At 36.7% G+C, this 16,830-nt stretch overlaps 1 protein-coding gene, 1 long non-coding RNA gene and 2 other non-coding genes across 7 annotated transcripts; 1 reads left to right on the top strand and 3 right to left on the bottom strand.

The window, feature by feature from the left end:
* The first annotated feature begins 432 nt into the window (after nucleotides 1-432).
* Nucleotides 433-4,835, top strand: LOC131323242 (uncharacterized). 3 transcript variants are annotated; one of them, XR_009199135.1, is made up of 5 exons: nucleotides 433-888; nucleotides 2,730-2,850; nucleotides 3,024-3,118; nucleotides 3,798-3,881; nucleotides 4,289-4,835. It is a non-coding gene; the product is annotated as an uncharacterized LOC131323242 (long non-coding RNA). The 3 variants fall into 3 exon arrangements; XR_009199134.1 differs by having other exon boundaries at nucleotides 436-888; nucleotides 4,528-4,835; XR_009199133.1 differs by having other exon boundaries at nucleotides 439-888; nucleotides 3,798-4,835.
* Nucleotides 4,836-6,746: 1,911 nt separating this feature from the next.
* LOC131324895 (small nucleolar RNA snoR31/Z110/Z27) lies at nucleotides 6,747-6,845 on the bottom strand. The gene has a single exon (XR_009199481.1). It is a non-coding gene; the product is annotated as a small nucleolar RNA snoR31/Z110/Z27 (small nucleolar RNA).
* Nucleotides 6,846-6,959: 114 nt separating this feature from the next.
* Nucleotides 6,960-7,045, bottom strand: LOC131324896 (small nucleolar RNA R32/R81/Z41). The gene has a single exon (XR_009199482.1). It is a non-coding gene; the product is annotated as a small nucleolar RNA R32/R81/Z41 (small nucleolar RNA).
* A 1,768-nt stretch (nucleotides 7,046-8,813) lies between these two features.
* LOC131322155 (probable serine/threonine-protein kinase At1g54610) lies at nucleotides 8,814-16,226 on the bottom strand. Of its 2 annotated transcripts, XM_058353368.1 has the most exons (9): nucleotides 15,624-16,185; nucleotides 14,875-15,469; nucleotides 14,209-14,493; nucleotides 13,645-13,962; nucleotides 12,730-12,957; nucleotides 11,663-11,763; nucleotides 11,065-11,179; nucleotides 9,845-10,300; nucleotides 8,814-9,311 (listed from the first exon to the last, which is right to left on the bottom strand). In XM_058353368.1, exons 2-9 carry the CDS (start codon nucleotides 15,262-15,264, stop codon nucleotides 9,144-9,146), a joined length of 2,061 nt encoding a protein of 686 aa, XP_058209351.1. In that variant the 5' UTR covers nucleotides 15,265-15,469; nucleotides 15,624-16,185; the 3' UTR covers nucleotides 8,814-9,143. The 2 variants fall into 2 exon arrangements, with proteins under 2 accessions (XP_058209351.1, XP_058209350.1); XM_058353367.1 differs by having other exon boundaries at nucleotides 14,875-16,226.
* Nucleotides 16,227-16,830: the final 604 nt, after the last annotated feature.

Here is a 16,830-nt window from a genome sequence, read left to right as displayed (position 1 = left end):
AAATAGCAATCAATGGTTGAGAATCACTTTGATGATTGTATCACACACATCACAGTGAATCTCAACCATTAATTGATCTTTTCGAGGTAAATTTTCTTTGTCCGTAGCATTTCTATTCCCACGATGCTCCGTCCACTTTTAATTTTGTTTTCAAACACTCCGGATATAAAATATAGGGATAGCGCTTCGGTGTCTCCTCTGTTTTGGGAATACCGTAAAAAATGGCATGACAAAACCAGTTGAAGCATAATAAAACCATTAAAATGTATAACCAACGCATAACAAAAAAACTTCCTACCGAAAGAACCGATCATTAGTGGAAAAAAAAAACCCCCTTTACCCGCACTCCCTCTAACCATGGTTAATAATTTTATTCTTTACATCTCATCTTTACAACTCCTTTGTCTCCATCTTCCGCGTTCATCTCTTTCCACCCACGTTCAACCATCCATCTCCATCTCCATCTCTTCTCTTCTCTTCTCTTTTGTCCCTGCCCTCTGCTCTTCCTTCGTCACACCTTACATCCACCCCGACCTTGCGAGATTGAGTGAGACAGCAAGAAGGCGGATGTTGCTAGGAAGAGATCGAGAGGGGAACCGAATAAAGAAAGCAGTCTAGTCTTGAAAAATCAGTGATGGAATGGACCATGATCCTTTGATGGAGAACACTTTCCTGTGAAGCCTTTAGCCTATCCTTCTATTGATAGGTTAAGTCCAGAGCCCCCGACCGAGGTGAGTATCAAATTCGTTTGAATCGTCGCTAGGTTTAATTAGGACCTTCTCGGCGCCGCCCCCACCAGCAACACCAACGGCCCCGCCCCCATCAGCAACGCCTTCGATCCAGATCCGCAGCCCATCTCGCCGACCTCAACCCAATATTTGAGTTTGGGTAAAAATTTATTTCCTGTTTTTAAGAAATAATTTTTTTTATTGCCCATTCTTCGTTGAAATCTAATCTTTTGTGTCAGATCTTGTATTTGTTGAAATATTTTTTTTTTTACTGCCCATTTTTGTTGAAATCTGATATTTTGTGTTCGATCTTGTATTTGTTGAAATAAAAAATTTGTGTTGTTGAAATAAGCTATTCTAGAATTGATGTTGAAATCTGGTAGTTTCTGAAGGTCGTAGTCTTTGAAATCATAACCCATTATACGACTTGTATAGCCAAGTAGTAGAGATGTTGAAACCTTGTCCCCATTCAGTTAGGAAGTTAGGGAAAACTGATTTTGTTTCCATTTTTGTGTGTGTACGATATGCATTTGTGACTGATACAATTTTATAGACAGCCAGATAGTCACTCTCTTTCCCTCTAGTTCTGTCATTGGAAAGGGCATCAATATTTTCTTCTTCCGTCAGTGCGGTTACTTGCCTAAAATCATCTTCAATTACACGTCTTACATTAATCATACTTAGAAGTATACTTTGTACAACAGCCCCTCCTATCTGATAGGAAAAGACCCTCTCACATTGATTTACACGGGCGCGAATCCTAAGTTTTTTCTATGAAGAGCGAGTGTAATTGCATTAGTGTCTATATATAATTGTTTGCTTCTGTGGATTAGGAATTGATAGGGCCTCATTGGTAAGTGGTACAAGATCTCATGCGTCTTGAGATGTAGACGAAGAAACATTTTTGAACATTTATAGTCCATTGATTAGTGTTCCCTGGTGCTTCAAATTCAATTTGTGAAGGGAATGCTTATCTATACTACTTTTAGATGTAGGAAGATGTTTCCTCCTTTTTGCTTTCCACAAATGCCTCTATCCCTTGCAACTAATAACAGCCCTACCTTACACCTCTTTCGAGTTCTAATACCAACCGGCAGCACCATACAACAGCTCCAAATAAAACGCTACAAAACAACAAGACACCCCCCTCCCCAGAAAATTCAACTACAAACTATAAAAATTCCTTTGGCCACAACTGAATCTCTCTCCCTCTGTCTCTGTCTCTCTCTCTCTGTAAAGGTAACAGGTCATTTGATCTTGACAATCACAGTTGTTTATTGCTTTACAGCACCAATTCCAGTTTCTTAGACGATATATAAAAGAAAAAAACACAATAGAGTATAACATTCCTCCCTCTTTTCCTCGATTAAAACTAAGAAGTTCAAATACTTGCAAGTAATAGCGATTATTTCCTCAACGCTCCCATATTTTTGTGGTTTCAATTGCTTCATATGGCCCAAGTAGTTATATTAGAAAGGATATGGTCATTTGATCCTGACAATCACAGTTGTTTATTGCTTTACGGCACCAATTCCAGTTTCTTTTCCTGTTATGCTCTTCTGTAATTACCCATCTACGTTCGTATACGACTTTATAAAGGTTCTCATAGGCGTTAGTATATTGAGAGAAAAGGGTTTGAGGATGTTGGGAGAATTCATAACCAGAACAGTTCAATGATGCCATGACAATCACAACTAGGCTTATTGTTCTCATTCTCTCTTTGTATGCTCGCTATGGTTGAATGTATACTCCAGCTATGCAATTTGTGCCCTTATGGATTGTATTAGTCTTCCTAGACCCATAATTCAATGGTTCTTTATTCTCTCTTTGTATGCTTCACTACAGTCGAACGTATAGTCCACCTATGCAATTTGTGCCCTTATGGGTCAAACTGATATACCAATTTGATGAATTGCTTCAATTGGCATTGTGTATAATCCAAACATGTTTGACATGTCACTTATTTTATTTTTTGTCTCTGTTGGTAAATCCACATTGAAGAACTCACTGCAATGAGAAACCGACGAAAGACAAAAGAGGACCTAACATTAGATGCTACGGGTGGTGAACTCCAGTTTGTTTTGGGCCAACAACCAAATCCCTACTTGACTGTGTAATTCCAGTTAAGTGCCCACTGTGTTCATTATCATGGTTTCTGTTACTTTTTTGTTACTTTCTTGAAGTCAGTGTTTCGTAACTTAACAATTGTCCCAAGGAAATATAAAATTGTGCATAATTCTTATGTTTAGCTTTTGTCACATTGTATGTCATCTGTTGACTTACTTTTTTTGGTAGATATTCTATATATTCGTCCATCAAAATTGAAGTCAGGAATGAAAAGGGACTGAAGGTAGAAATTCATTGGAAGTGAAGCCCGAATGTGTTTGAAGGTAATATTCGAAGGCCATAAAGTGGAACTTGTCATTTCCAAGTGTTTATTGGCATGTACAACAAAAAATTGCATCCTTTTTTCTTTCCTTCCTGTTTTTTGTGTTTAAAGTAGTGAACACCTTGACTAGCTTAATGTCTTTCGGCTATAGTACATTAGACTCTACCGGCTACTGGGAAAACTATTAGACTAGATCAAAGGAGTAGATTGATCATCAATTGTAGGCCGTAGCTGCAGTATAAGAAATAGCAGTTGGAGTTTGTACTTCAACCGGTTCTTTTTCAATCCCACCTTCATGTTGATTCAAGGCATTGGGCCAGCGATGCTTTATGGAAAAATGAGTGTAGTTGAAACAAGGATATTAAGATGGATGTGTTGTAAGATAAGGAGATATGGATATATTCAAAAATGGAGTTGAAATACCTTTTTGTCATCCATAACTGGCTTTGTTCGGTTAACCTTTTAGTTTTAGTTTTAGTTTAGTTTTTAATCATTACCCTATTTTTCCAATTATTACTTTCTCATCTCTCTCTATCTCTCTTCAAGCATTACCTCTATTTTTAATTATTACTCTATTTTTCTCTTCACCCACTACCAAAACTAAACTAAACTAAACTCCCAACCAAACAAAGCAAATGTTTCTTTCTTGTGATGTGATGTGATTGCTTGTTTTGTGACAGTGCTGATGTACAAGCTGATTTTTCACTTACTGAGCCAATGCTACAAGATGAGGATTGCATAGAGAAAGAATGCCCAAAGAAAAGGTATTCGGTTACATTTTGTAATTAGGGCACTGTGCTTCTCAGCCTTCTCTTATCGCAGTTCTTCAAAGCTTCGTGTTGCTTGCATCGATAAACTTGAGAATTAAATAATTAATGATGAAACTCCATATATCTCTACTTTGTGATCTGAAAAGAATTTGTTTGGTTTAAATGGCATGAAGAGTGCATAGTTGAAACTTACCATCAAAAGGGAAAATAGACAGAGTTGTCTGTTATGTTAAATGCATCAGTAAGAATTTGTGGCTCTTTTTCCTTTTCTTCTTTTATGACGGCAATGTTGGCTCTTATTGTCATGTTCAAAATAAATAGTTTTGCCTACCAAATGTATGATTACCACTAAGAACTTGTTTTGACACACAATTTGCTTAACCTTTTACGATGGCTCATAGGTATTTGAGGATAGCATAGCCATGATACAATAAACAGTTTTCTTTAGTGGTTGGGGATGTGCGCTGGTGGTTTTGGTAAGAAGACTACTTGCAGGGGTTCATATATCTTTCAATAGTTTTGGGGGGTTATGTGTGGAATCTGAGAAGTGAAATGCTTCATATATGATCATTTTTGAAATTGATTCGCCATTCTCGTATGGTGTTCATATATTGAAAACTCTAATGATTTGGTATTCAAGACCATGACGTGTGGGATTTTTGCTTCGACAATTCAAGAGAAAGTGGTGCTGAAGGAGGACAAAGAAAGGATAGAGCAGCAGCTGAAAGCACAAGGAAATGGTTACTGTTTCATCTTCAAAAATTGGCCACGGTTGTTGCTCCGAAAAGATGGAGAAGCAGGATAGTTGCTTACCTTAATGTCAAGTCTAGTAATTCATTTGGTTTTATGATTTTTGTGATAGCATTTGGTCACCTGTAATAAAATGGAGATATAATTCATTTGGTCACCTATACTAGTAGAGAGTTTTTGTTATAGCATTTGGTTTAATGGTTTTTGTTGTGAATGGATAACTTGGCAACAAATTTTGGATATGAATGTGGCTTATGAATGGTGATTTAGAATGAGAAATGTCCAACATGGGTTTGTGCGTAACCTAATGTTGTTTCTGTTGTTATTATTGTTGTATTGACAGAGACGCGAGACGTCGGGCTAGGACCAAAAACTGGGGAGATTTTGCCGAAATTTTTGCAAAAACTACCTTTGTTGGAAAGAATTTTGGATTTAATGGTATGTATTCTTCATTTGTGTGTGAATTCACCCAAATGAATTCACATGCCCTAAAACACAATTCACTCCCTCTGTTAGAAAGAATTCACTTGCCTTAAAAATAGAATTCACCCATGTTGGATAGAATTTACACGCCCTAAAAACATAATTTATCTCCTCTATTTGACAGAATTCACACGCCCTAAAAACAAAATTCACCTCTTGTTGGTCAGAATTCACATGCCCTTAAAAAAAGAATTCACATGCCTAAGACTTCAACTTAGCTACTAAGTTCTTGTGACCTTAACTTAAACTTAAACTTAAATAGAACTCACACGAAAAAGGGGTGCTCGGATCAAGCATCCTATACACCTCGGATGCCATTGATTCTCGCGCAGGCCCCCTTGATTTTTTTTTTTAGAATTTTTGGACGGCTTGGATCGGCCGTCCGGTGGCCGGAGACGGCCCTGCGCGGCCGTCGGTACGATTCCCCTCCTCGGCACCCATTACTCATAGCACAACTCCTTATTTTCAAAAAAAAGCAATTTCAAGCTCAAAAATCATGTGCGTAAAGCAAAATAATTTTCTTATCAATATAGATCTTGTTTGATAAATCTCATTGAAATTTTTAATACAGTGCAAAAAAAATTAATTTTTTTTTCATTTTATTATTTTTGAGTTTAAAAATATGAAATAAACTTTTTATTTGGATTTTATAGAATCACCCTTTTTATTTTTCTTTGAGAAGTTTCAAAACAAACACTTATTTTTTAAGAAGGTTTGGCCTTAGAGGAACAGAGTATACAATTTTTTGACCTACTATTATATATTTTTAATAAAGTATTTTGCCAAAGTTTACAGTAGCGTTCATGAGAAAAGGCATTTTGCCAAAGTTTACAGTAGCGTTCATGAGAAAAGGCATCACATGGTGTGGTGTGAACTGTGAATGGCCAACCAACGGATTATACGTATCGAATTAAGTCAATTCTCGCATGGCCCACTCAGATTTTTTAAAAAAAATATTTGAATGACTCAAATCATCCATACCGAACCTAGAATGAATCCCACATGAGGAGAGTCAGAAATCTCGCGTGGAAAAAACCGCTCATCGCACCCAATTAAAGATGCTGCGTTCTTGCTTACGATTTTCATCATTCTTCCCTCAATTATTCATCTTAATTTTTCGGTCCAGTATGTTTCATTTTTAGTAATTATTAGTTTAGATTTTTGTCATTTTTTCCGAAATTTAATTATTCACCTCGATGGTGGAATAAAAAAGATAGTATTAAAATATAGACTTGTGTAGGTAAAATCATACGACTGTACCAAAGAAGAAAATACCATTGATTGGTTTTCATTAGTATTTTAATTAACTTCTTCTTCTTTTTTGCCTTTGATCAGTAATTTTTTTTTACTTTCTAGAGTAAAATCTCTTCCAGACGAATAAAAAAACCCAGAAACATAATTTCAGTTTAACAAAAATACCAAAAAATTGCAAGAATAAAGTATAAATATAACGTCGTGAGAGAATAATTTATCTCAAAAAAAAAATTTAAAAAATAAGAATCTTAACGAAATAGGAGTTAATTCCATAAAATTTTGAAAGCAAGTATAAAAAAAAAAAAATCTACTAAAAACGTATAGAACATTTTACTCTGATTTCAAGGTTAAATAAGAAACTAGAAACATCATAATAAAATCAGAAACAGTAAAATCTTTTCTCATACACAGCCATTGTCATAACTGTGTCAGAAGGTGTCCTAAGATTTTCTGATTTCATCATCTTTTCTTGATGCATCTCACCGATTAACTTGGAAAAATCGAAACAAGATATTCAACACCAAACAAGCAAAAATATCAGTAAACAGAAAAGAAATCCGAAAACTGTTTGGAGAGAGAGAGAGAGAGTGGATCAGAAAGAACGTAGCGATGAGAAATTTTGATCATGTGAAATCGATCATCACCCTCTATCAAAATCATCATCTTCATCCTCTCAATACATACGAATACGAAACACAACAAAAATCAACGCTATTAGAAAGAAATCCAGAAAATTGTGAGGTTCAGTGAGATCTTGAGAGATGGACGATGTGAGAGAGAGAGAGAGAGAGAGAGAGAGAAAGAGGGGCTCGTGGTTATTTATATAGGTGTATAGCGATTAAACCCTAGAAACGTAAAGCTGAAAAATACCCCGAACTCCTAGAGTTATATTTGGGCTCACGCTGGGCTTTGGCAGATCCCTCTATCCAACAACCAAACTACCTTTTAATCAGCCCACTGGTCTCGGTGGTTGGTAATGGTTTTTTGTTGTTGTTGTTGGTAAATCGGGTTCAATTTTTGGAGTCAAGCCGTAAAATAAGAACTTTTTGTAAATTTTCTAGTCACGGCGTGAATGTCCCGCCTTTGATTGAACCGGAAATGGGATTAATTGATGTGCAAATAAACTGGCCCAGACACCATTAACCGTCTTAAAGAAAAACCTTACCGCCTAATCAAAATGTGTTCATAAAAATTTGACTAGGGTGCTTTTTGATACATCTGAAAATTAGCAAATATGTAACTGAATTTCTTATTATGTATACGGTAAATTATGAAAAATAATAATGCCGAAACTGTTTTTTTTTTTTAATGCCAAAATTTTAGTATGGAAAAGACTTATACCCTGCGCATGGTAGAACTGGAATTTTGGCACTAACAAAAATGATTTCGGTATTGTCATTTATCACTATCTAAAATTATACTCCCTCCGTCCCTAAATAAGTGTCCGGCGCGCAAAATTAGGCCTTACAAAATATGCATGTTTTTCATTAAATTTTTTTTTTTCACAATCTAATAGAACTCATTGTTATCTATTGATTTGTGAAAAAAAATTGATTTTTTTAACGGAACAAATGCATCTTTTTGAAAGCTTAGGTTTGCACGTCGAACACTTATTTAGGGACGGAAAGAGTATAAGACTAGTAAAACTTAAAGTCCGGAAACAAAATAAATTGTTTTGATAAACGAAATTGAAATTCCTTGATGTGCTGTTGGTGGCGGTGGAGGGAGCAACTGTGTGGAGATGGAAAAGGGTGGTAGAGGAGAAGACGTGAGTATGATGCGGTCTTATGCTCATTGTGGCGGCAGCGGCGACGATGGTGTGGTCATGTGGTGGTTGTGGCAGTGGCGGCTGCAGTGGAGAGATTGTGGTTGTGATGGCAATGATGAATTCACTCAAAATTCAATAGAGTTTGGGCTAGTTAAATTTTTCATTACTTTATGACATAGATTTCAACCAACGTTCGAAGTTAACAAAAGCAAATTTTGAATATGAAACCAACTTTAATTCGGAAATGCTATTCAAAAAAAGAAAACTTTAATTCGGAAAACTTCTCAGTAGTAGCATTCAGTTTTCCAACCTATTTTGGTCGCTCAACCACATTTTATGGACCGCGGTCCATTGCTCTCCTTTTGCTCTCCTTTCTAAGGGAGAGGTCTTGAGTTTGCGTTTGAGTTATCAAGGAGAGAGTGCTCAACTCCCGTTGACATCTTATCATTTGGCCAAAAAAAAAACCACATTTTATGATGTTGGGGCGTGCGGCCTATTAACAAAAATGATTTCTACACTCCATTTTTTGATTATGGCACTCCAATTCTTGTCTTTTAATAAAGTTTTTGTGAGTATTTTTCTCACTAAAAGACAAAAAAAGAAGTGCCATAATAAAAAAAAATGGAATGTAGAAATCATTTCCCGCCTATATATTAATCGACAAATGTATATGTTTGTCTCATCTCACTGTTTGCCTTCACTTTAAACTGATCATAGCATCCACAATATGAAGGAAGGAAGGAAGGAGCATTCAGATATGTTCTTTAGACCAAAATCTCCTTCTAAATTTGGTGATTCTGTTCATTCTTCGGCATTTCACTTCTAAGTAAACAGACTTGATCTGCTAATACAAGATCATTTATCACTAGCAAAACCACTGCACACAAATTATAATTATGCGTGCCGGAGAGGATTCTCTATCTCTCTCTCTGACACAAACACGCCCCTAAAACTGATTTAGCCAACTCCGTGACGAGGACAGTATCCCAGGTTGGATGGCGTTATTTGCATTGCTCGAGCCTGAGTCTTGCCCTCTCGAGCCGTGCACGTCGAGCAGCATCTTGAATGTGGCGATCACGCTCTTTAAGCATCTGGTTGGCTTTGTTTGATGGAACCACTAATGGACCCGAAAATTGAATCCTATTTCCCTCTATCCCTATCCCATGACCCTGCTACAAAAAAAAAAATTAATAATTTACAGCAAGCATCGAAAATCAGATACAGAATGTAGAGCGAGGTAGAAAACTACTAATATCAATCCAAGCCAGATTAGGGGACATAAATACACAAATGCAAAGTGTGGGGAAATTACTATATCAATACGAAGCAGTCAAGGGAAACCACATGATATACACATAAGATGCTGGTTTAAATTTTACTAACATGGTATATGACAAACAAAATTCGAGAGATACCAACCAATTCGTTTATCTATTAGCAGGCTTGTTTGGATCATAGATTTGTGGAGGGGTATGCGATGGGAAAGATAAGGCAAGAGAAAAGACAAGAAGAAAACAAAGTGTATAAGCTAAATTAAATTCTTCGGATTCCCTATCATTTTCCTTTCCCTCATTAAATTCTTCAACAAATATTGATAATCCGAACTCAGCTTTCACCAAATTAATGAAACGAAAACAGAATTATCATGCTGAACCATTCCTTACTAGAACCATAAAAGAGAATGCATGGTCAGGAAACTTACCGGCATCATTTCTTTTTGTGGTTGATGAGAACTAGTGATGCTTTGCGTACGATGCTTTCGACCATTCTTCGCTGTGGGTCCCGATAGTTCAGACGATTCTGAAGACCTACCCACTTGATGAGTATCTTCTTCTTGTGTAGGACCTTCTTCATCTTGGCACTCTTTGGACAACGACGTCCTAGATTCGACTAAACAAAATGATGTTGATAAGTCACCTCTAGTTGATACAATAGAACTATCATCGTATCTGTTCCCGGTTTTTGTCAATCCAACTCCTGGAATCAACGGTCCAGAATGTGAAGCTCCCCTATGGTTCCGATCCATTAGAGCTTTACCCACTTCTTTGACATTTTGTGTTCGTCTAGGTGGATTGATAGGAAAACCCCAAGCAGGTTCTTCCTGATAAGGCTTGAACACCTCACTACGGCTCTGTGAATCAGAGTTGCCTTGTCTTCTCTGTAGTTATGGATAAAAAAGTGTTTTATTTACTTGAAATAAAGAGAGTAAAAATTACGAATGAGGAAAACAAATGAAGTGAAATTAACTTTGTTAAGCCTGGACGGACAGGCAGTCATTGATAACAACGTTGAAACACTGAAGAGTCTTGGCATCTCATAAGCTAACTGAGAAAGCTATGCAAAAACTAGCTCATCTCCAATGACAAGCGAGTGTGTCAATTAATCGAAACTAAATGTATACATGTGTTATTCAAGCATATAATGCGCAGCTAAGCAAAACGTTGCCCTAATCCTGTCGTGTTTCCATCAAACACATTACACAATTCCATCATGTTTCAAATCCTGCTGCCTACTGCCATCGTAGCTGTTCAACTTGAACCTCAAAACGTTGCCCTAGAACTCAAAAGCTAGTGCATTTTTTAAACTGCTGATAGAATGAGCCCTCCAGAAAAATTACAAGTCTGTGAAGATACCAAATTAAGGGCATCACCCACTGCCCAGTTATTATTCCTTGTAACCATCACTTACCGTGTTCAATTTTCGATAGTTCAACTTTTTAATGGCATGTTATGAAGCAATTGTCAATGACTCATTTGCAAATATGTGTGCCTGATTATTCACATGAGTATATCTGCTTAGTGTCCCCAAAAGACCAGGTTCAACTTCACATATGTTTTTATTCTACTGCATTATTTCACTGCAACTTCCAATCATTGTTTCGGTTGTTTCGCATTTAACTCAAACAGCAAGAAAATCAGGTACCTGCACTGATGTGACCAACTCAGCATTAGCATTAGGCGCTGGAATCCCCCGAGGTAATTTGGGTCCTCCAGTTCCCTGGTCAACCCTCTGACCCCTGCCTCCTGCCGCTCCTTGCCTGTGAGATTTAATGATAGAAGTCAACATCCATACCAACCTCAATTACAATAATATTCTCCTTCTATCATTTTGACCAAAAAGTTAAAAAAAAAATTGCAAAAATATCGTCAACAAAACAAAGATCATTGATGGCATGAACGAATGAAGAGTAACAAAACAAGCTACCAAAGGGTGGACAATAAAAGCGCAGTCAGTAAACATAACCAACAAACAAAACACAAAGGTAGTTCACATGATTCTTGCATCCAATTGTTTGACTTCTTAAAATTAACACATCAACACTGGTTTCTGAAAGAATGTCCCACCATGTTCTCAAACATTAACGAGGGCTTGATTTCCTTTTAAGCCCAAAGAAAGCTTTCTCACGTAGGTCAAAGAAGTCTATATCATGAAGCAAAATTATATGTTTCTGAGAAAAATAAGAAGAAGACCCAACATCCATGTTCGCTCATACCACAAATGGAAATTTTAGAGTGTGCACCTTCTAAGTTCTTCGTCCCGCATTTTGCAATCAAGCTCTTTGCTGGGAGGATATTTTGGCAGACAGGAAGGGTCACAAGCAAGTGGTTTTGTGGTAAAATACTGCAGGAAAAAAATCAATCAATCCAAAAAGCTCAGGAAAAACATCAGTCTTACTCCTATGACGATGACAAAGGAACTAGAGTGAAAATATATTCAAATAATTACAGAGTTAACACTAAAGCAATCAACTCCGATAAATATACATGATCATAGAAATTTCAAAAAAGAAAAAACTCACCCAGGTAACCTAGATAAAACTGTTGTGAGGTTAAACATTCAGAAAATAACAGATTAAAAAATTGGCAAATTTGAGAACAAGGGTTTTAACTCTTAGTACATATTAATTTCATTCATTGTTGCCTTTTTGTGTCTTTTGAATTTAAATTTTACTACGACTGTACTTCTTAGTTTCATTGTTGTCATAGGTTCCCATTGCCTTTCTCCAGTAAAGCCAAAGTCCTCATTCTGAATCTTTTTCATCAGGGCAATGTAGACAATCTGCACTAATGCAATTTGATCAGCGATTGGGACATCCCAGCTAGATTACTAGGTAAAGCCCTCTCGGTGCTGGTACCACATGTTGCATAGCTCGTTCTCGTGTTTCACTGCATGTAATCTTTATTCATTTGATCCATTTGATAATTGCAAGCTACAGAAACATTATTTTACACTTGTGTTTATCCAAACAACCCTAAGGAATAAATCTACTTTAAGCAAGCCATACCAAACAAGTGTAAAATCAGGAAATGACATTTTACTTTCACAAATTATAATCTTCAAGAATTACAATATTCAACAAAAACCAAGGGCCTGAGAAATACCTACCACAAATCCACAATCATAAGGAACTCCTATTGGGAAGTCAATACCATGATTTGGATTAGAAAATAACTCCACTAATCTCATTATTTAACAACATATGCGGCCAATGAAATAATTCATAAAGCTCAGCTTCAATGAACCAACAATATTTAAGTTTCCTGAGTACTCAATAGAAAGAAGTCACACAAGAAATAAGTAAATTACCTCACTTTCGAGAGCACGTGCTGCAGTTCCTCGTTGTGTCGGATCTATGGATAGTAAAATCTCGATAAGGCCCAGAACAGTGGGACTAAAACCTCTAAATGTCTCTGCAAGACATCGTTTGTGAGGTTGTTTAGGTTTGAACACCGTAGAATGAGGTAATTTTGACTTTCTCCAGTAATCCTCAGATGGTGAGCCACAAAGCTTAAAAATCTTGTGCAATTGCTCAATCTGCAGCATAAAAACATATAAAAAACAATTTTGGGGTCAACTTGAGAGACACGATAAATATGCACATACTTAAACAAGAGCATACATATATTTGCACGAAGGAGACACATTTCAAATAACTCTGAAAATAGCACGTTTCAAGAAGTTTCTTTAAAAGTTGTTTTGAGAAAGGGCCAGCCTAAGACTTTCACTCATTGTCCTTCCTGTTTTCTACAATTGGATACTATAACTGAAACAACACCAAAAAGGCCTGATTGTCCATTTTGTCAGAGACATGAACCATACAATAAACAGAACATGAATCATGAAAATAACAAACATACTCCTCGCAACTGACATGGGACGTTTACTAATAAATTAATAATCGTAACAGAAAATCGAGCTTTTTTACTAGATCCCCTGCGGGAAATATTTTGTCCCAGTTTCTTGAACTAGCAGCCAATGACACTCTTAAAAATTCCCAGATAAGAAAAAGAAAAACAACCCTGGTAACAACCGGCTATAGGGAGGTGGTTAAGGGATACAAAATGCCCAAAAACAATTCGAATTTCAATAATCATTTAACATTTAAAATTTCAATCCAATTTTATGTACTTAGAAAACAGTTTCCAAGCTTTGCAATACACTTTTTGAACCATAACCTTAAGGGCTGTGTGGTTAGCATTTTCCTAATAGAAATAGTGATACCTCTGTTCTTCCGGGCAAAATAGGCTTCCCAGAATATAGTTCTCCTAGTATACAACCAGTACTCCATAAATCCACTGAAACTCCATAATGAGTTTCTCCAAGTAGAAGTTCTGGTGGACGATACCAGAGAGTCACAACACGGCTCGTCAATGGCACACTCTGACGATGATCATAAAAACTTGCTAAGCCAAAATCCGCGATCTTCAAGATGCCATGATTGTCGATTAGAAGGTTTGAACCCTTTATGTCACGATGCAGAACACCACGACTATGACAATGATCAAGTCCACTCAGCAGCTGTTGCATGTAACATTTAACCTGAAATAACACAGAAAATGGAGTTGGATGTATAGCTTATAGACTCTTAAAACCAGTAGCATCATCCAGGAACCCTTTTCTTTTCTTTTTTAAATCCTCACTTTTGTTACATTAAATGATCACAAAAAGAAAAGCAAAGGTACCTCACGCTCAAAGGCATGTGATTATCATACAAGTGACTGAATGTAATTGCCACAATACCGAATTTATCAAATTTTCTATACTAAAAAGCAATTGAATAAGTACCTGCTGTTCAGAGAATTTTACACCAGGTAGTGATGCAAGTCCTGTAAGATCATGTTCCATATACTCAAAAACAAGGTACAAGCTGCAAGAAGCCCGTGAAGTGACCAAACCTTCCAATTTAATTATATTTGGATGTTCAAGCCTGCGCAAAATGAGGATCTCCCTTGCCATAAACTTGACACTCTCAGGATCCTTAATGTCGAACCTCACCCTTTTCAAAGCAACAACTTTCTTATTAATTAGATCGCGAGCCTTGTATACACAACTATAAGTTCCTTGGCCAATCTGCAAGAATGAAATTCTATCAAGCAAGAACCCAAAACAAGGACATATGGATTTCAACAAACATGGAGAACAGAAATCTAGCATGCAAACAAAATAAGACAATTGCTATCGGAATGTTTGAAAAATCAACTAATTATCATTTGGACAAAGATCATACCCAGTCAAATGCTTCAGACAGAACAATTAAGTAACTAAATTTTGACTTTCGAGTATGGTAATTCTATTCAACGATAAAATCATGTACTAACCAACACTAATCATAGAAGCATTTACAAAACGACGTCCATATCCGGAAAACTATCGCAGGCAATCACGAGCCATTTTCTACTCTACAGAAAAAAAGAACGTAAGCAAATCATTAACCAAGAAACAGAAACATACTTTATCTAATTTCTCGAAAGTATCAGATCCCCGCGGTATCCATCCCTTGATAGCTTCACCAGCTACCTCAGCAAGCCAAGAAGGCCAACCTGCAACAATCTGTTCACCTTCTGTAGCTTTTGGTATGCTCCCTATACGCTGATAATAAGAAACAATAACTTCAGAAGTCTCTCTCTTCCTCTGAATTGGGTAATCCCCCACCCTATTAGAACCATCCAATTTCGTATCACTGAACCCAACTCTAGCATCACCCCTATCCGACCTCCTTTTCACCAATTCTTCTCTCTTCGAAGATGTAACTCGATTCACATATACCTTCGACGACCCTTTACTCGACTCATTCTCCCTGCTATCTTGGACAGCAGACGCCTTACCGCAAACACAACCCATGAATTCCAGAGAAAAACCCAACAACAAACCTCCTTTACAAATCTAAATAACCAACAATTAATAATCTTTCCCCGATACCCAGAATTAGTCAAATTAGTCAATGTGCACGTAAACTTGTCCGGAACCCGAATCACCGAAAAGAACAACAAATAATCCTTCCCCGATAACCAGAATTAATCCATGTGCACGTAAGCTAGGCCGGAACCTGAATTACCGGAAAGAACAATAAATTCTTACTGAGATGTAAATGGTCCTCTATATGAAATTCCCATGAACAGAACAGTACACTATAATCCAAACAGGAGATCCCAATTCACAACGACCCAAACAAACGTATCAAACCGACCTTATAAACTTACGCAGATTCTACAAACTCGGATTTGACTGAGAATAAACAGAAACCCAGAAATTCAATCATTCGTGCATAATACTCCATTATAGATACGCGGATTGAATGACCCGAAAAAAGAACGCCCAGGCAGTTCAAAGCATCGAGAGCAACAACCACGCAATTGGAATTGAATAAGACCAGATAAAGACCAGCAGGAAACCCCTGACGCTGATTTTATTACTGGGGTTTTGCTTCTTCAGTGCAGTTTCTGGGAAGAGTTGGAGGAAAATTGAGGGGGTACCTCATACCTGGTTTGGGGAGGAAGAATCGTTTTTGTTTTGCTTTTTTGACTGTTCAACGCGCTCGGATACGTAGATATTTATAAATTTATATGTGGCGTCTTGACATCCATGGACTGGGTGGATGATTAGCTGTGAATAAAGAAGTAAGCATAGACGGCTTGCCCGCGGGTCTCGGTCAAGGGAATACAAAAACATCCATGTCCATCTCGGACTCTCTCTCTCTCTCTCTCTCTCTCTCTCTACTGAAGCATAGACAGCGCGGGGCTTCTCTCTCTCTCTCTCGGGGGGCTTCTCTCTCTCTCCCCTCAGGAACACCGGATAAAATAGGCTTTTCCAATCCAATAATACTATCCCGTTCCGGATTCTTTAAAAAGAACTTCTAAAAAATAAGATAATTTCAAACTCAAAAATTATGTATTTATGCAAATAATTTTTTTATTAATATAAATCTTATTTGATAGATCTCATTAATATCTTTTAAACAGTGCAAAAACATTAATTTTTTATTTTCATTATATTTAAGCTTGAAATTACCTTCTTTTTTAAAAAGAAGGTTTAAAAAAAAAGCGGAACGACACAGCCTCCCTTTCCGAAAGAGAAATAAGGAGTATTTTTTAAGAAAGTAATTTCAATTTTAAAAATTATATATTTACGCAAATATTTTTTCTATCAATATGGATCTTGATTGATTGATCTCATTGAGATCTTTAATACGATACAAAAAAAATTTAAAAATTATTTTTCATTTACATCATTTTTTAGTTTGAAAATCTGAAATAAGTATTTATTTTTAAGAAGGTGTTCTTGACAGTGAGGAATTTTCAAGTGAGGGATCCATTATTTTAACAAAATGAGGGACTTTCATTTCCTGATCAAATTTTGAAAATCCGAACCGTTCAATGTGTGCAGAACGTAATTTTAAGGGTCCCCGCG

Source organism: Rhododendron vialii, chromosome 4a (genome assembly GCF_030253575.1).
Source record: "Rhododendron vialii isolate Sample 1 chromosome 4a, ASM3025357v1".
NCBI classification, from domain to species: Eukaryota; Viridiplantae; Streptophyta; class Magnoliopsida; order Ericales; family Ericaceae; genus Rhododendron; species Rhododendron vialii.
Note: the sequence above shows the minus strand (reverse complement) of the source record. Positions and strands in the feature narration are given on the sequence as shown.